The 20711-nt window shown below is 35.2% G+C and overlaps 1 protein-coding gene across 1 annotated transcript; it reads right to left on the bottom strand.

The window, feature by feature from the left end:
• Position 1: 1 nt before the first annotated feature.
• LOC128854971 (synaptic vesicle glycoprotein 2C-like) lies at positions 2-20042 on the bottom strand. Its single transcript, XM_054089500.1, has 7 exons — positions 19796-20042; positions 10775-11099; positions 10583-10704; positions 6549-7114; positions 544-827; positions 320-447; positions 2-253 (listed from the first exon to the last, which is right to left on the bottom strand). The coding sequence occupies exons 1-7, from the start codon at positions 19929-19931 to the stop codon at positions 219-221; spliced, it is 1596 nt and encodes a 531-aa protein (XP_053945475.1). The 5' UTR covers positions 19932-20042; the 3' UTR covers positions 2-218.
• Positions 20043-20711: the final 669 nt, after the last annotated feature.

Here is a 20711-nt window from a genome sequence, read left to right as displayed (position 1 = left end):
ATAAACTAAAGAAATATTTTTATTTAATTGTGACATGTACATAAATACAAATTTTGTAGGTAATAAACAATTGAAAGCTTGTAATCCATACCAAACGCGTGGCAAAATAAAGGCAATTGTGTTGAAATCAACAATAACGCTATGTACCTATATCGCTATTAATTCGCAGAAATCCTTTTGCAACGTTTATTTAGAGCCATGAGCATTAATTAATAACTTTATATTGGCAGGAAATGCACCAAGAAGCCGCAGACTAAAAATAGTAAATAAATCAGTTAAAAATAAAAAAATATTAATATATTAAAAATTGTATTCTTACTCAATATTGATGCTGTGAGTATGGCAAAAGTGGTATTACAATACGGCTCCAACATTACACCAATCATATTTGAGGCGACTATCACACCCAGACGGCCCATCGACAAACCAACACTAACTGCCTTGGCTCTAATTGGAAAAGCAGAATTTATAAATTTTAAATAGAGAAAAAATGTATTTATTATTTACTTATAATTTGGTAATATTTTTATGTTTAATCTTCACCTTAAATGCGTCGGTACCAAATCTACCATTGCGCCACACATTATTGAAATGGACAATCCTGGCATGAGAATGTATAAGCAAAATAGCACTAAGACCACTTGTGTATTAACAACGAAATGCAGCAGAATTCCACTTAAGGTGCCAATCGCCAATGCAGCTAATAAGACGTTTTTGCGACCCAAAGGATTCAATAGCGCACCCTGTATAGCAAAACCTACTAAAAATGCACAGCCGACAATCATATTGTCAACGTAGGTCTTTGTTGTTATGCTATCATCACAAATCTGAAAAAGAAATAGAGTTTCAAATAATTTGTAAAATTACAGTCTTGGCAGTATAATCGTATAAGCAAAATTTGGCATTATACGAGTATCATATTCCCAAATTTTCTAAAATATTACATCAATATAAAGGGACTAAATATTGTTTTAAAATAGAGCATTTAAAAATTTTGATTCTTTTCAGAAACGCGGCTCTTTACATTATATGTGAAAAATCACATCATTTAAATGTCTACAATACGCACATCTACAGATAAAATCCACCCAGTAGTTGATTCATGAATGCCTAATTGTTGAGAACGTCATGATATCGATGTAAAAGGATGTCTAGCAACACTTTACCCTACAGCAGCAATCTTCTCAACAGGACTTCAGTTTTTGGTCTACTAGTTCTTTTTCTATCTCCGACAGTAAGAGTTTTTAAAATTTATTTAACTAGGAATTATTCACTGCTGATATCTAGGCGTAAATTTTTGAAAGATCGTTTACATTCTGCTGAAAAATCACCGTAAATTTATCATTTAAAAGACCCATTAAGAGGATGAAGAGATAAGTACAGAATATTATATTAGAGTTATATGTCGTGGTTTGAGAGAGCAATTTCATTGGAAAAGTCCACATTCGAGGAAAGAACCGTAGTCGATTACGGAAAATGCCTTTAAGGGGTCCCGGTGGTATAGAGATCTAAAATTTAGGGAATTTTCAAGAATTTTTTTTACAATAAAAAATGAAAAACGATATTTACATTGTTGGGTTTTTATATAACTTCTTTTACATACAAAAATGAAACAATTTTTTTTTTTTAATTTTAACAAATTTTAAAATGGCGCTGAAGTTGACCGTCCCGAAAAATTTGACCTAGACGATGTTGTCCGTTTTAGTTCTTCTATTCAAAACCCTAAAAAATTATTTATCAGTATAACTACTAGAATTAAAAAAAAAAATTGACAAAATGGCACGGTTTTAAATTTGACACTCTAAAAATCGGGTTTTTTTCAGTTGTTTAATTAAAAGAATACGAAATAATTGAAATAATAATATGATTCTAGTACGGGCGATATCCATTGATGTTTTGAACAATATATTAAAACTTCAGATGATTCGGTTGAATAGTTTTGTTTGACAACACCAGGCCGAAAAAAGTCGTTTCAAGATAAATGAGTTTAAAGTTTGGGGTAAAGGAGCGCGCGGACCGCTCTTTACCTAGTTAACGGGCTGTAGAAGCTATAATATTTGGAATTTCCCCATGAAATTTTCCCAGTATATTCTTCATATACTATACTTTCGAATTATCGAAAAAACAAAAAATCGATTTTTTGAAATTTCTAGACCACCCTTAAGAAATATTTTGGTGATTGAACTACAGTGAATACAATGAGCCAAGTAGAAAAAAAAAAAATGTAATTCGAAGTTGATAACACAGAGGGGCCTGGCACTGAGTTTGACAGTGTAGATTTCTCTGTAGAGTCCAATGAGTTAGATGAAATAGTCAGCCATGTGAACAATAACAAAATCGAAGATCGTATTGAGGTCGATGAATTTTACGAAGACGCATTGGGGTACATCTTAGGTTATATTATTAAGAAACCAAGTTTAATAACCTAGATTTCGGGATGCTCATGGATAAACCAAAAGGGGGAAAATTTATCAAACCAAAGACTCAAGCTTTACGTTTTTAATGGCTAGATCTGCCACTTCTAAAACTATGCTGCCTGTCAGACAGGCCGCCACTGTTCTCTACTGCTTCGCTAAGCCTACGTATCAGTTTCTCAAAGAGTTTTCCTGCGCTATTCAGTATACAAAGCGGTCTATAAGCGGATGCTAATGTTGGGTCTCTCTTTCCCTAACTGATTAGTACTAGCTTTTGTTTTTTCCATATTTACACTGTGGATTCGACTATGCGCACTTGCGGGTATGAACCTATTTTGAAGGCGATGCAATAAATATTAATACAAATAAATATTTTGCGATTTTTGACCAAATGGCGTTGCACTTTTTTAATAGAATATATTTACAAGTTCAGGGTAAACAATCTATACTTGATAGATCCATTAGAACTTTGAATAACTTTGACAGTTGTTTATCGATTGGGAACTCCGGGAACTCCTTTCGCCATCGTTTGTCGCAATTGAACACCCCAAGCACCACTTTATAGAGTTGCAGCCAGTCGTCGAGGAAAGTCAGTTCGGGGATTATTAGTTACAACAGGATGGCGTAATATGCCTCTAAGAATAGGTACTTTGACAATTTACTATATACCGTTCTGATTGGCCTATCGCTTCCCCGATTTTAGTTCCTGGAACTTTTTTGTGTAGGGCCACTTAAAAGAAAATGTGTACATTAATAAACCTAAAACATTCTGGACCACCTGAATGCCAATATTCGCGAGAAAGTCTACCTCATAACCTCAGAGATTTTCCAAAATGTGTGTCACTGGAAATGTTGGCCATAATTTCGATATCTCTTACGATCTGTGACCCAATAAATTATATTATATCAAATAAACTTTAACCGTAGGGAATTCTAATTGATTCAATTTTCTCTAAACTATATGGAGCTGTATTATACATGCTGTATATGTGAAATAACGAGTCTTCCTGATATATTCAAGTGTAAACAACAGTTCAGCAGAAATTTCATAAATTCAGTTAGATCAATCAATGAATAAATATCTCCAATGAAGCTCTTTTCGACTGTTAATCTTTAAGGTAAAAAATATCGTTGATTTATGTAATCGCTTTTTAAGAATGAAAACCTGCTTATAAATATCTACTTCTTCTAATTTTAAGGTTTTTCAAAAAATTCACTCTAAAGTAAATGTTGAATTCCGTTTCGAAGTAACAAGCCACACCCCAGACTTGTAATGGAAAGCGTAGCAGCAATAACCGAATTTCGGCTGCTTTGAAATATCATCTGCTCCTCAAACTATTGTGGCTAGTGAGCAATTGTTCGATGACGCAAGTCAGCTCTCTACCGGTAGATGGTAGGTGAAAATGCCGCTTAGCTTTTTTACAGTACAATAAAAAATTATTGAACTATGAGTATTAAAAAATCCTATAACTACAAATGTAAAAATATATTTTTTGTTGTTATTGTTATAAACATAAGTATTTTTTATGATCCGAAATTAATGTGATTGCGACTTATGTTTAATTTTTTTGCATTTTTTACTAATAATACTGGATTTTTAAAAAACTATTACTTGTTTATTACTTGGCGCCTTTAAAATGTTATGTTCGGTTCAATATAGTCCGATCTTAAAAATCGATATTCGGTCGTTCTCTAGTCATAGCTCCACAACGGCATAACCCTATAACTATGGGAATAAATCATTGGTAATCTGTATTAAGTTGTTCTTCAAAGTACGGAGAAATATAAATTAATTGTGACGATTTACATCACAGTCGTGCGATTGTTGGACCGTTTTGGGCAGTTTTCTTATAGCATTTGATTCTACATTAGAAACTAGGCAACTAAAGAGAATTTGCGGTCGAATATGACGACCACTGGGGCCCCGCTTTCCCCCGCTTTCCCCTCCTATCTAGCCGCCAATACAGAGGATCTGACACCTGCATCGCAAAACGTTGTGTGTGCCACATGCAGCCACATGAAAAATGGTTTTATGAAAGAAAGAATGTCAGTCCCGTAATATAGACTACCTGTGATTTATTCGCTTAATTATAGATTTATGGGGCTATATATACAAAATAGCATACAAATGAATCACTGACAGTGTGAAGAACAACACCGGAGAGCTCTTATAAAACATGATGTATCTCGCATCTGGAGAGAAGTACTTTGAAGGCGACAAAATAAATTTTAGTAAATTGAAATTTGTGTGATTTTTACAAGCTCCAGGTAGAATGAAAGTGTCTTTATCAGAGGAATAAACAGTATATAAGTGCAAAGTAATCTCAAGTTTCGAAGCTCAGGAAATTGCATCCAGATTAAAAAAACTATTTTGATGTGGATTTCCTACCAATCTAAGGCGCATTCTTCATCAGAGAATAAAATAAAAAAGTAAAGGGACAGAGTGGCCCATATTGTCATATATGGGATTACCCACTACAGTTTCAAGCCAACTCCGAATGGCAAGTGTTTGATAAGGAGCTTTTTCATTACAGAAATACTCACGGAGGTTTGAGGTATTAGTTTCAGGAAATATTGTAAATAGCTCAACGCCAAATTGGTCAACTCCTGTAAGGAGGAAATCAAACCTCTTCAGTATGCAGGTAACATTTCTCTGATCTGGATTCCAGGTTGAAAATGAAACTGCTGATAAGCTTGCCAAGAAGGAGTCGACTGAATTGGTCTCAAAGGTCTCCCACCTCCTCCCCTGACTGTTGTTAAAGGGGAAATATATATATATATATAATTGGCGCGTACACCCTTTTTGGGTGTTGGCCGAGCTCCACCCCCCATTTGTGGTGTGCGTGTTTATGTTGTTGCACAAATGGAGGGACCTACAGTTATAAGCCAACTCCAATCGGCAGAAAGTTTTTTTTTATGAGGAGCTTTTTCATTGCAGAAATACACTCGGAGGTTAGCCATTGCCTGCCGAGGGGCGACCGCTATTAGAAAAAAACTTTTTCTTAATTTTTGATCTTTCACCGAGACTCGAACCAACGTTCTCTCTCTGAATTCGGAATGGTAATCACGCACCAACCCATTCGGCCACGACGGCCGCCGTTAAATGGGAAATGCACATCTTATTTCTCAAGAAAGCATAGATCAAAGCTCCATTTCTTCGTGTGCTATTTTAAAAACCCTATGGCCCCAGTGCAATGGATGCAAAAAGCAAACAGTCTTGTGGACGCCACGCCAATCAATTTCCGTACTTGTAGCTGTCTTTACCGGACATTGGACAAAACCAACGGGCCAGACACTCACGCAAAAAAGCTGGGTTTACTATTTAATCCACTTTGCAGAAGCTGTAAGATCCTCTCAGAGAAGGACCCTATTGAACACTTTCTCTCTAAATGTTCGTGTTTGGCAGCCAGACTGTTAAGAATACTGTCTACTCCTTTCTTCGACAGCAGTGTTCCAACCTAAATCCCATCAACCTTCTCCATTACAACAACAGCTCGGGTGGGCTGTAGATATCTGCCCGTTGGTAGTCTCAAAATGGTATCAAAAAGGCGTTTTAGTGCTACCGAGTGACACTCTGGTAGTGACAGTAGAGTAGTGTTCACAAAGGTACAGAGCTAATGAGGCCACAGATCGAAGTAGACTTTTACCTGACCCAATTCTTGAGTGGGCATGGCTGCTTAAAAGCATATCTACACTTGTTCAACCACGATGACAACCCCCACTTTGACTACTGGGAAGAAAACGTCGTAAAGGATATTTACCATGTATTATTCATATGCACTTATATGCTCGCGCTTGCGTTCTGCGAGAGGAAAACTCCACAGAGCCTTTGGAGAACCACCAAGCCGAAAACATTTGTATAACAAGACTATGAAAGAGATGAGACATTTGGAACGACTGAGACACAACAGCGGCGACTAATCGCCTTCCCCCTTTCGCAATGTATAAGTAATACTTGACGATAGTCTCTCGGGAGGAGAGGAGATTGAAATATATAGAATATATACTGAATGGTAAGTATACAACACTTCTCTACAAATCTGAATGATATGCAATTCCATACGTGCATACATCCGTACGTACATCCACACATGCATGCACGCCATTTAGTTAGTATTAAATATTATATTTTACCTCAGCATCGACTGTGGTCGCATTTAGGCGTTGTTTTTCGAATGAAGCTTCCAAAATCTCACACACTGATGAACTGTTACCGGCATTTTCGCCCGATGAACGATTAACAATTTCCGGATACCAAATTTGCATACCCGCCGAAGTGAGAAACATGCCAAACACTGAAACAATGCTTAGTATGAAATTTATGCAATGTGGTTTGTGGAAGAGCGGCACTGTAGCTCTCCAAATGCTCACGAGTATGCCACAAACACCACCACCCCCACTGCGCAAATCATCGTCACCAATTTGTTCTGGCTTCAATTTGAAATCTGTATCATTTTCTAAAACACTACCGAGTGAACGACCGCAATTAAATTTACAAATCCATTCCAGTGCAGCAATGGCCTCGTATTCCTTATCCTGTGCCAACAATAGCTTTGGACTTTCCGGAAAGGGATACAGCAACAGCGCTCCAATTAAACCTGGCAATAAATTAAAGAGAATTATCAAACGCCAAGGGCGAAAAACAAAACTGTCGCTTATGTGAAGTGACCAGTCTGCAGAGAGGACCAACCAACAGGTAGCTGAAAATGCAAAGAAAAAGGTTTTTAAAAATTATGAATTTGCTGTATACTCGTAATAGATAATAGTATAAACTGCACTTATATTTGCTTCTATTCATACATAAAAACAACTTCCATTCTAAAAAACTAATTTTTCAGAAGTAAAAAGAACTTATGGCAAATACTTTGTATTGGGAAGTCATCTGCATCGAATATGAATTGAATTGAATTTGACCTCAATTTACTAGTCCAGCATTGTGTTATTATTTCAATCGGATATAAATAACTTTAATTATTACGTCATATTCCAAATAAAGAGCTGCGACTGATTTTTGTCTTTAACTTAGTATTAATATTATGACATATTTTTTGTACACCGATAGCTTCTAAAAGCATATGGTGATGATTGTTTATCCCATATGCGAATTTACGAGGACAGAAGTGATTCCAATTATGTAGGAAGCACTTAGCGATGCTGAAAAACCTAGTCGTCTACAGAGAGGATTTTCACCAGGAAACAGCGAAAAATTAAAAGTAATAAGAAATCGGAAGTGAAAATAATTGATTATTAAGCAATGGGTGGCTAGTCGCTTTTGCATGATAATGCAGCACCAATGGGAAGCTTCTCACAAAAAAGAAAATAATTTAAAAAAAGAATAATCCTAAACAACATTCCTAAAGAAAGCGTATGTACCTCATTTGGTACATAAATTGCCAAATATGTGAAAAATTCTATATCGAAGCAAAGGGCATATATTTTTTGGAAAAAAAAGTCCATTATTTTCTCGGCTGTAGTGATCGATATCTCACAAAGTATAGGTCAAAAAATTTAAAGTTTATGCTAGTTGTCAAGGTTTCACACGAAAAGAATTCTTTTACTATTTTTTGTTTGCTTCGTTCAGTTGAGATTCACAGGATGTTAACAACAGAAGTCAACAAAGAGAAAATTCGTTATATTTTACAATACAATTTCTCTTTGATAAAGTCGAAAATGCAAGCCACGTCGCAGAAATTGTGAATTATATTTATAGTGCCGGTCTGTAACAGTTAATAATGCGCAATTTTGATTTCGTCGATTCTGTTCAGGCAATTTTCCTGTTAAACAAATTATGACGTTAATGTCAAAAATGTCGATAGATCACAAAAATAATCAAAGTGAACCGGCATGTTGGTATTCGTAGCATCGCCCTGTAGCTAAAGACCGACCACCATAAAACAGTTTTAAACCATTAACGCAAAAATAATGGATTTCCTTTTCCCCAAACTAATATATGAATTGCATTGTGCGGCAAAATTGGACAAGCAAAAAGTAAGAATTCGATATGCAGTCAATCACATTGAAAGTCGGGCAAGCAAAAAACAAAATATCTACTTAAAATTTATTTGGTTTGAAAGAAGATATTCAACTAAATTTTTTTTTATTGTCATAAATATTAAATTATTAAAGAGGAAGAGAATTGAACGGAATTGGACCACCTGTCGTTTTGCTCCTAAACGTAATATTTTTTTAATTTTTGGGGTTTTCCTAATTTGGTCTCAAGTTGATCGTAATTGTTTCAAACAAAGAGTATAAAGCTTCAATACATTTACCATTAATATTGGCTTTTTATTTGGCATATTTTTATGGAACATTTGTGGGTCATTTTGACCCTTATTTTTAGAAACCTGTGCCTTTAATACATCATCAAAGCTGCCGTCACACCAATGGTATGGCCGGAGTGTAAAAAACTCCCCCTGGAAAACCCAATGCTTTACTTCAGAGTGGCGTACCATCTTCCTCATTAGAAGCTCTATGCTTGTGTCCTAGCCTACAGGTCCCGCTTTTTTATGCGGAGAATTTTTTCTGCGAAACCCTGATGATTTCCCACGTTTCCTCGCTGCTTAGCATATTGTCGATTACATTTTCAGTGGTTATGTGACAGACTGCATTTTCCAACGTTCGATATTCTTGTTCCCAAAGCATACATTGGAAAAAGATGTGTTCAGCATCATCTTCGGCTACATCACCGTATATGCATGTGGGGTGTTCCATTTCCCAGTTTTGAACAGGTATTTCGGAAAATACCCGTGGCCTGAAAGCATTTGGGTTATATAAAAAATTACTTCACCGAAGTTCCTGCGGTACCATGTGGTAAAGTCTTTTATTAGCCTGGCCGTGTATCTGCCACGGGTTTCGTTTCTCTAGCGGTTTTGCCATAGCCTTATCATTTCGTCCTTTCTTTCGTGCGCTGCAAGTTAGCAAACTCCTTATTCCATCCTCTCGTTCTTTAACGCCCACAACTTTTTCCTCTCCATGACTAGTAAATCTGTCGGTGTTGAACCGTTTATCACTTGAACAGCTGGCCCTGATACTAGGCAGACGCAACTCTTAGAGCTACAGTTCGTTGTATTGATACTGGGAGCTTACACCGGCGATTTGCCTTTAGCGCACTTGCCTACAGGTCAACTCCGTAGAGCGTGGTAGCTACCATTATTTCCCGTTTCATTTGCCATCAGTCTACTGAGTAGGGATGCCAACTTGGCGGCTGTGTGTTTTATTTGAGCCCAGAAAATTAGTCCTGGTCCGATTTTATGCCTAGGAACTTTGGAACCTCTTTTGTGGTTAGCATATTTGAGAAAGTTTACATGCTAACTTCTCACGGGAAGGAATGCCTAGGTATTTGGCAGTGTCGCATTGCGGAATTGAGGTAAGATTTAGGTTGATTTGTGGGCAAGTGGTATTCCTTGTGGTAAGGGTTATATGTGAAGATTTATTTTCGTTCACTTTCAAGCGCCAGCTCCGGAGCCACTTGGAGATTCCATTTATTCCGATTTGGACCTTAGAAGAGGCATTGTTGAAATGATTTTTTTTTTTTTAATATAATCTGGTAGATAAATTGATGGCAGTTATTTTTTGAATATCATAGACTGCAGTTGCAATTCAATCAGGCTCCATAGCGCTTGCCATTCACCGTAACGGCAGCTCCTTCCTCATTTCGAAAGAAAAAAGAACCGATGTTGCCATCAGCGCTTTATGAACTTCGCGAACCGCTTATTTTTTTATTAAATTTGCACAATGTGAAATAGTTCTGGTATTAAACGATTGAAGATAGATTGCCAAACCTCACTGAAAAAAAATGTCAACACAGTTGCCATTCTAATTATCGATATCGATAGTTTTTATGAAGCTAAAAAACACCCATTATTTTCTATTCTATTTAAAAAAGTTTAAGTTTTAAGCTTCAATTTATTTTACTTTACGCGGAGATATTTTAAATTAATTCAATTACAAGGGGAGTATTTTCTTAGATAACCATTAAGGGCAATAATTCGATAGAGATATGCAAATTTAAATTTATTTAAATTATGAGTGTATAAATATGAATATTTGCTGAATATTTAATTAAATCTTTCCCTGGCTAATTTTCTACGAGCACTCATATGCAAATAATATATTTTTATACATATATACATGTATGTATGTATCAGCTTTGTAGAGTAAGCACATACCTGGCATATAAATCGCTGCGATGCTTACGAACATCGTTGAATAATTTATAACTACTGCGCGATGTTTGTCAGTATTGAATTCACCGAGGTATGCGTAAATGGCTGCTGAAACGCCTCCCAAACTGTAATAAATAATTCATAGTTCTTTACATTTTATTATGGAAATCATTTGCTTTATGTAATCGTACACACCTTACGCCCATTAATAAGTTTACCACGTTGAAAGCCCATATATTTGTAATGAACATTGAGATCAATTGTAGCAAGTTGGTGGCCAGCATGCCATAGAAGAGTACCGAACGACGGCCGATGGCATCACTGGCATAGCCCCAAAAGTATGTGGATAGAAAAATGCCTGTCACACATGCCGCCATCATTATGCCCTTTTCACCTTGACTCATGCCAAATTCACATTGTGATGCTATGGCCATGATACCCACTGACGTTTGGGTGGCCATGGAGCCGAGTGTTAACAAGCCGGAGATGAAGAGTAATATCCATTGTGTCTTTCCGAATCCTAAGCAAGAATGTTAGACAAGCTTTGAAAATATGTAATATGAAGAATAAAGAAGATTTTTTTAAAAATATCGTAAAACCTATTCCAAATGATTATGATTGAGTTAGCTAAACTACAAGGTGACGCAAAATGAATGTCGCTAATAGACATTTCTGAACTTGACAGCTGCAGTATGCAAACAGACAAGCAATGGAGCCAAAATAAAGATTATCATGTCTCAAAATATTTTTTTTTAAGTTATTCAAAAACACAAATGAATGATCAATTTTGCGCCGCCTTGTATATAGCCATATAAGCTAAACCACGTTTTTTACTAGAATTTTTTTACATTATTCCTTAAAACAGTCATCGAAAGCAAAAAAAATTGTTTATTAATAAAAACTAATTCAATTCAGAGATTGTCACATATCTGCTCTCACAAAAAACAATAACAAATCGGCTTCCACGATAGAAAAAGTTCAAATCATCCAAAATCAAAAAATTAAACGGCATTTTAACAGTCATGTTAATGCACCGAATTTTGCTTACAAATTTCCATATACTTTTGCGAATGTTTTCTAGTTCTTTGTGAGGAGCTTTTTCATGGTAGATATACAGAAATAAAAAAAATATTTTCTAGCTTTTGGTGTTTCATGCCCACATTGGGTTTCTAACCCGGGCCCTACCAAATAGTAGTCTCGCACCAACTCATTCGGGCGGCAAAAGGAAGCACTGAGTCAATAGAAATTAAGTTTTGGAGTCATAATAAAAACAAAAGTGTAGAATTTTCTTATCGAGACGGGTCGATGTTGGCGGTCGTATTGTGTTTGCGGTGTCTATGAACTGTGTGATTTATTATTCAGTCACGGATTTCACGACGCAGTAGCATATTACATGATTGAGCAGCACGTGCAAATGATACAATTTTATTAGAAACGATTTGTGGGTATGTATCTCGCAGAGACAATGTGCATTGGTCATCAAGATCCTGCGCTTTGACCACGCTAGACTTTTTCATATAATAGGACTATGAATAAGTTCGTGCGGTTTTTTTCGAAATTTGAAACTTTATTGACGTAAAATGGTTACAAATTTAATATTCAAAATATTGTCCATCGCTTACTACTACTTTTTCCCATCTTTCTGGCAATTCACGGATTCCCTTTGTGAAAAATTCGGTCGGTTTTGCCGCAATCCACGAATCGATCCATTTTTTGACTTCATCGTAATTACGGAAGTGCTGGTCAGCCAGGCCATGTTGCATCGATCGGAAGAGATAGTAATCGGATGGCGCAAGGTCTGGACTATACGGCGGGTGGAGTAGGACATCCCATTTGAGCGTTTCTAAGTATGTTTTGACCACTTGTGCAACAAGTGGCCGAGCATTGTCATGTTGCAAAATAACTTTGTCGTGTCTATCGGCGTATTGCGGCCGTTTTTCTCGCAGTGCTCGGCTCAAACGCATCAATTGTCGTCGGTAGACATCCCCCGTAATCGTTTCATTCGGTTTCAGTAGCTCATAATACACAACACCCAGCTGGTCCCACCAGATACACAGCATAACCTTCAGGCCATGAATATTCTGCGCCGACGTCGATGTTGAAGCATGGCCAGGGTATCCATACGTTGCCCGACGTTTTGGATTGTCGTAATGGACCCACTTTTCATCGCCAGTCACAATTCGATGCAAAAAACCCTTTCTTTTGTGCCGTTGAAGCAGTTGTTCGCATGCCATAAAACGGCGTTCAACGTCTCTTGGCTTCAATTCATACGGCACCCAATGGCCTACCTTTCGGATCATTCCCATGGCTTTTAAACGTTTGGAAATGGTTGATTGATCAACTCCCAAAGTTTTTGCAACCTCTTCTTGCGTTTGAGCTGGATCTTGATCGAGCAATTCCTCCAATTCGGTATCCATGAACTTTGGCGGCGCACCCTCGCGTTCTTCGTCTTCCAAGCCAAAATCACCACTTTTAAAGCGTGCAAACCACTTCTGGCACGTTCGCTCAGATAGAGCATGCTCACCATAAACTTCCACCAAGATACGATGACTTTCGGCTGCTTTTTTCTTCATATTAAAATAATGAAGAAGAATTCCCCGCAAAAACACATTATTTGGCACGAAATTCGACATTTTCAAGTGTGGTAAAAATATTGTTGTTTACGCTTCAAATAAAAAACTTATACTGACGTTTGTGCCTTACGACAGTAGCTCTCCAATGAATGTTTGGAAATGTGGATCGATGGAATAATAATCAAGTTACGCCATCTGTTGTAAAACCGCACGAACTTATTCATAGTCCTATTAATTTTGCTGAAATTGAAAGTCTAATGCCTTGAAAGTTAACATAACACAGTTCATTGGAGCGATTCACAGTCAAGCTATCCAATTATTTTGGGCATGGTTTCCGAGTTTTCTGAAAATTGGCTTATTATTGGGCTTGAGATGAACATAGGTGAACTTAAAAGAGTTGATAATTTTAAGACTTATTTAATACAAATTTTGATTGGCTTGAGGCTTGAGATTAATATAAGTAAATTGAAAAAATGTTGGGAAAATTTGATCATTTTGAGATTTATTTATTGTTGAAAAATTTTATATGCAGTTTTTTAAAGTCAAATTTGTTTTGTTATTTTTCATAAATTTGATTATTCTGATTTGTTGGAATAAAATATGATTTTTACTCATTTGTGAAAAAGCCCCTCTTCAGTTTTTTACTTTTTTTCCATTAATAGCTGAGACTATGCTCAGTAATCCCCATAGTGGGGCTGCATTAACTTTTTCAGTTATATTGAAATACGTACAGCGAGACAAGGAAAAACCAAGTTCAAATATTTTGAACAAAAATAAAATTTTTTCCACTTGTATTAATTTTTTAAGTATATTTTGTCCTAAAAAGTAAAAACACACAGTAAAAAAATTATTAAAATGCTAAAGAAACCCGAAAATATTCGATTTAAAAAAGCTCCATGCAAAAATTTTGAACATTGAACAAATCTAATAATTATTAAGTTTTTCTCACAATTAACTTTTTACAGGGTAGACCATATAGCGTTTGAACCACCTATTTTTTTTTTTGAGAATGGTAACACAAATGACATGTCAAATGTGTTCATAATTTACTTAAAGGTCGGACATTTATGAAATCGGACGTTATATACTTGAACAAAATTGAGAAATATTGAAAACCTATTTCCAAAGTGGTGAGTCTTCTTGGCTACCGTTTTTGAAAACCGAATAATCAGCCGAAACTCCGATATCAATTTGCCACCTCGGAGCTGTGATTTAAGCCCGTTGTACTATTTTTTGTGGGGAGCCGTTAAGAACAAATGCTATGCGAACCATCCAGAGACGATTGATGCTTTAAAACACGAAATCGAAGTTGCCATTCATGAAATTGGAGCCCAAACTATCGAATATGTGCTTTAAAATTGGGTTGATCGAATAGCCTACTGTAAAGCCAGTCGTGGCAGTCATTTGAACGATATTATTTTTCATTCATAAATGACAATTTTCAGTCTTCAAAATAAAAAAAAAGTTTGAAAAAATATTGATTAGTTTTTTTTTATAGCCGATTCAAAATGCATGGCCCACCCTATATTATACTCTATTCGGTTTTCTGAAAATTGGCTTATTAGTAGGTTTGAGAATAATATCAGTAAATTGAAAAATGTTGGAAAACTTTGATAATTTTGAAGTTTATCATTGTTGAAAGTTTTGATACACAGTTTTTTAAAATCAAATATCTTCACTTATTTTTTACTTTTTTATAAATTTTTTTATTTGTATTTCTTGGAGCGAATTATGATTTAAATTCTTTTGTGAAAATACTTTTGGCTTATGTTTTTTATTAATAGCTGAGACTATGCTCAGTAATCCCCACAGTGAAATTGTATTAACTTTTCGAGTTTTATTCAAATACGAAAAGCGAGCAAGGGAAAAACCAGGTTAAAATACTTTGAATAAAAAATAAAAAAAAATTCAATAAACTTTAATCTTAAAAATAAAAAAAATATATCCATATCAAAATGTTCAATATTGGATAAGTCTGAAAATTGTTAAATTTTTTCAGTTAGCTTCTTGTTATACTCAAGACCATGAAATAAACTAGTTTTAAAAAAAAATTTAAGGCCATGTCCAGAATATTTGGACCACTTGACAAGGAGTCGCTCATTGCTCTAATTCAGGTGGATCTGCTGTAGCGGTCACTGAAATCGGATACTCAATATTCACCACAATTTTTATGTTATTTTTGAACACTTGAAACGAATGTCGAAATTAATTTTTATTATTGCATAATTAATTTTAAGAGTAGGTGTTTATGTACACATTTTGTTGTTCGCTGCTTCGCTGTTTTCATATAAGATTACAAAAACATTAAAGGGCGTTTGGTGGAAATTGTAATTTACTTATTAAACGAATTTTTAAAGCTTTTTTTAGCCTTAAATTAGAATATTTGTAATGTAATATTTCTGTTGGAAGAAAAAGTAGAATATTAAAAAAATAATTATAACCTTACTAAACATAGGTCCGCCACTGCATGCAGCTGAATTAGTGAAAAGATGTGATGAACACTTGAGTGATGTCTTATGCCGAACGTAGTGCCATACAAGAGCATTTCAACTATTAAAACTAATATTATTAATACCTCACAAACTCTTCCAGAAAATTTCTTAAAAGAAATTTGACTTTTGTTCCACAAAATGCGCTATTTCAACGATCAAAAGTCTTTTTATAGCTTAAAATTTAAGCTCACCACATCCATCTTATTTAGTTCGTATAACTTTTACGTGGTTCAGAAAAACACATCGCCGATGAAAGGAACGCTATTTTCGAGTATTCAGACCCTTTCAATTTCGTATTTACTTCTTTCATTCAAATAAAACACGTATTTTTAATGAGAATTCATATTGTGTTGATTGGCATATAGAGTAGAGGCGGTTTATGAATTATAAATTATATTTCTGAAATGTAGAATACATACATACATACACACATACATGTTTACAGATGCCGATAGTTTTTGCAAGATTTTTGATGACATTTAGGCATTCCCATTGCCTAAATACGCAAGTTATAATTACTTCCTTATCCATTTAAATGGAGATGAGGTTACTTCGGCAAAACTATCCGGTTTTTTATGATGAGATAAGCGAATTGCCGACATTGCCTACGGCTGCAAACGCCGCTCAATTGACAAACTGTTATATTTTTCAATGTTTTCCTTAAAGCAATGATATTTTCAATTGAATGGTGAGAATGAACGTGCTCTGGTATTTCTGTGTATAGTAAGTAGCCAGACGGTTGACAAAAACTTTTGTATTCATTTTCTTGCTCTGGTATCTTTTAGACAATTCTTCTTCTTGGCTGGCGCGATAACCGCTTACGAGATTTTAGCCGAGTTTAACAAAGCGTCGTTTCTTTCAAGTGCTAACCACTTGGAAACACCAAGTGAAGCCAAGTGCTTCTCTACCTGATCTTTCCACGTAGAGGAGTCCTTCCTCTTCCTCTGCTACCATCAGCTGGTACCGCATCGAGGACGATTACAATGACAAAAAATTGCCACAATTTAGATAAATGTAGCTTTGGAAAGAATACAGTTGGGGCGACATATGGGAACCGCTATCTTTCTCTTAGTGAATTTATTAAAATCAGCTGATTTGCTGACATAATAATACTGTATAGTACTTGTATTCATTTTATTGTTGTATTATTTTGCATTTTTATTGTTATTCACAAGCAAATTTATCCTACAACGCCATTCTCTTTCTTGTTTATTTATTGATACATCAACGCAATTTTGTAATCGATCATTCTTGCATACAAATGATATACTTATACAATTCCTCTCTAAAACTCTCAGCTTGAGTATGTTTTCACTCCTTAAGTTGAGCTTTTTTAACTAGTGTGGTGAACTCCCCTTCCACATACTGAACCAATGCCAGCTTGTTGTGAATTTACATAAACTCTAATTAAGTCTTATTGGGACATTTTCTAATCAGTAAATATTGATAAATTTTATCAGTTTTTAGTGACAGTCAGGCTGCGTTAAAACACTGGAGTACACAAACAAACCTCAAAGATTGTTCAAGAATGTAAGAAAAAGCTTAATTCTGTTGCAATAGAGAATAAGCCCGTACTTATATGGGTTTCAGAACACTACGGGGTTCAAGGGAATGAAATTTCCGATGAATTGGCCAACTGTGGATCAGCGGTGCCCTCACGAGACCAGAGCCAATAATCGGAATCAGTTCTGCAGGAATCATGAATTTGATTAGCGATTATGTATGCAATTTACCGTTTGTGTCAGAAGAAAAAAAACCGGTAACTTCAAAATATATTTCATTCTGCTTTTTTCGGCTGCAAAAGTGGTATAAGATGCATAAAAATGTTGATGACTTTACCGAGCGCGGCTTGAAGCGGAGTGAGAACATAAAAGCAGGATTAAGTAATCGTCCAATTTTTTAAGCGGGACCCTTCTCTGCGACTACGCCAAGCACGATCAGTTCTTGCTAAAAAGGGAATAGATGTGAGTGTCAACACCATCGAACGTCGACTAAAGGAGGCGAACATATCCTATACTATCATATGAAGAAGATGCCAACTACAACGATGGAGACTACGCGGCTTATTGAGTAATTGCTACTCGTAGTTTTGTACATACTTTCATGTAAAAGAAATTTTAAATATATATGTTTTATAATTCATGAATAATCGTGGTTCCTTTTTTCTGATTCAGACTGTAAATAAAACGCTCCGAACAGAAAACTGCCGTACTTTCTTCTAAAACTTGGAAGAAAAGCCGTTCGGTTGATGGTCGGAATTATTACACGACACAATCCATGGAGTCAACATATGACCACCATTGAGGACCACCAATCATTGGGGACCGATTTACCTGCCTTGCTTAGAGGAGGTGCATTTTCTCTGTGAGTATCCAGCATTCGCTAGAGCAAGGTTACGAATTTTGGGTTCCGATGCCATGAGAACAAGTAAATTTCGTTCTCTCACACTGAAGAATATTTTCAGATTTATCAAAGAATCCGATAAATTCTCACAGGTCTAACTACCTCTATTCCTCTATCATATCCTATATTTTTCCTTCTGTTACTTCTCTCCTTTCCTCCTTGACTATCTACCCTTTCGCTTACCAGAGCTTTAAATACAATGGGCTTTTTACCAAGATACCAAATCTCTCGGTGCTTCTTGGCTCGACCTTTCAAATTTCAAAATTTCGAGGCACTAAAATGAGCAATAGTTTCTCACGCCTTTTGTTTTCCAGTCGTCGCCACGTGAAGTTCATATTCCAGCTATAAAGGGGCTTATCTGGAGCTGTTTTAATGTTGTTTAAAGTTTGCAGTTCCACTTTAAAGAAATATACGCCTTTCATGCATATTCATTCACTTCACTTTATTCATTTGGATTTCATCATATATGTGGATTTTTCTCGGCTTTGTGCGGTTTTCTCATGTGGGCACATTGCTGTATTAACAATTCATTTTCAAAATGGCATCAAGCAAATCAGATCGCTGCATTTGTGCATGCAAATGGCGCGGTAAAATAAAAGTTTACAGCTGATGTTAAAACAGTTATGGCAACAAAATCGGTAAGACAGCTATACATATTTTTAGCAGTGAAATTCATGGTCTTCGCCGTGATATATACAATTTTTTTTGTAGGAATCCTTCTTGGACGTAATTATCCTGTTTCTCCTAAATATTATGAAGAAACTGAACCCACACCACTGAAGCTACTGGTACTGCCAGAGTGCTGAAGGACATTTTATTCGACGATCTAAAACAATCAGACGTGCAATTCGTCGGAATGCGACTGATTTTAAATTAAATAAAACGCCTTTTTTGTTTTTATTTTTAGAGTGTAGTTCACAATTTGTACAAATTCCGATAAATACACTGATACATGTTTTCATATAAAATGTAATAGTTTCACTTTATTAAATTTTGAAATAACTGAAATTAAAAGAGTAACCAATAAAATAACTTTTTTTATTTTTACGGAGTGCTGTCCACTTTTTGATAAATCCCTTAAAATACTAGGATATTTTTACGGAAATATCTTATATAAAATTTAATCTTTTCATTCGGAAAAGATGTAATAGAACGACTTTTTCGTTTTTAATATATTTGTAAAGATTCCGATAAATACTATTTTATTAATAGAAAATTGTATATATAATTAGCGGTTTCACTTGAGTTTTAAAATTTAAAAAAATCACAGAAATGTTAGTTTTAGTTCCAGTATAAGTTTTCACTGGAACTTTAAAATTTACGCTAGCAGGTGCAGCATATTCGGAGACATTTTTTTCTCAGAAACCAAGCCGATTTTATTTCTAAACAAAACTACTCCAATTTGAACACAATTTTATTTTTATTTCTTTTTTATTCTTGTTTTAACCTTTTTTTTGTTTTTTTTTGATGCCTTAACGATCATAAATAGTCTCATTTTCAATACAATTTTAATTGTTTCAGATAACTTGGTTGCTCTGATTTCTTAACACTTTGTTCACAATAATTAAATCAACTTGCGTTTCGTAGAATTAGGTTTCTGGGTTAAACCAAATTACGCAGCTTTGATATATAAATTAACATTTTTAAATCTGATGTATTTTAAAGCTGTTTTTTCACAATAATTTTTCAAACAGGATTTTCATTTCCAGCGAATTTACACTAGTTGTAGCTTAACATTTTGAACCTACCAATTCGCGCCAACACAAATTCATATTCCAATTCGTTACTCGCACCAACACCCGCAATACCAGCGCGATTGCCAGCCTCTAAAATGCCTACTGCGATAGGTTGGCGACCTTCGTTTTTACTATCCGAGAATTGCATTTTGTGTCAAATCTAAAACACTTAGAAATAACAACTAATTGTCGAGTACTGAGGAAAGCCACTGCCACCAGCAACGCTCCTGCGATGAATGATTTGCGAACGCTTAGCGTTATTTGCATTAACTGCCGCAATCGTGAGTTTATTTTTAATTCTTTAGAATACAAGTTTTTATCTATCTTAGTTAGGAATGTATTTGACCTGTCGCCGTTGAACTGGGCACTTGTTACCAATCGCTTAGCCTTCTAGGAACAATAATTCTCACTATCAAAACGAGATTCTAGATCTCGGTGTGGTATGAGGAAAGCGTGAGCGTGGATTTGTTTCTTTGTTTTTCATTGTTACCTGGTTTTTATTTTATTTTTTTACTTGCCAAAACATGATCTTACTTACATATATAAATATATACATATACAGGTGTTATGTTTAATTGTTGGCACGCTACTACTTGGTCTGAGTCAAATGATAAACATTTGTGAGTAATAATCCGGTTTTATTAGTTGCTTTAGATTTTATAAAATTTACATACATGCATATGTGCGTTTGTACTCGTACATATGTAGATAAAATGAATAATTTTTATTAGGGTATTTTCTGAAACGTGACGTCGTTGGGCAATGACTTTTAATTTCCAAACAAACAAAAAATAAATAAAACCACAAATACAATTTGACAAATTATTGAAATAAGTTTTAGTTTTTAGTTTAATTATTGTAGCATGATCTAGTTATTATATAATAGCATGATTTAGTTATAGTATGCAATTTATATAAAAAATACGAG

Source organism: Anastrepha ludens, chromosome 2 (assembly GCF_028408465.1).
Source record: "Anastrepha ludens isolate Willacy chromosome 2, idAnaLude1.1, whole genome shotgun sequence".
Lineage (NCBI taxonomy): Eukaryota > Metazoa > Arthropoda > Insecta > Diptera > Tephritidae > Anastrepha > Anastrepha ludens.
This window is presented reverse-complemented; position numbering and strand designations above follow the sequence as displayed.

Coding starts and splice junctions, on each gene's coding strand:
- LOC128854971 (XM_054089500.1), bottom strand. CDS start 19,931: ATGCAATTCTCGGATAGTAAAAACGAAGGTCGCCAACCTATCGCAGTA. Junction 7,115..10,582: donor CGCAGCGATTTATATGCCAG/GTATGTGCTTAC, acceptor TTGCATTTTCAG/CTACCTGTTGGTTGGTCCTC. Junction 448..543: donor TTGGTACCGACGCATTTAAG/GTGAAGATTAAA, acceptor TTTTCCAATTAG/AGCCAAGGCAGTTAGTGTTG.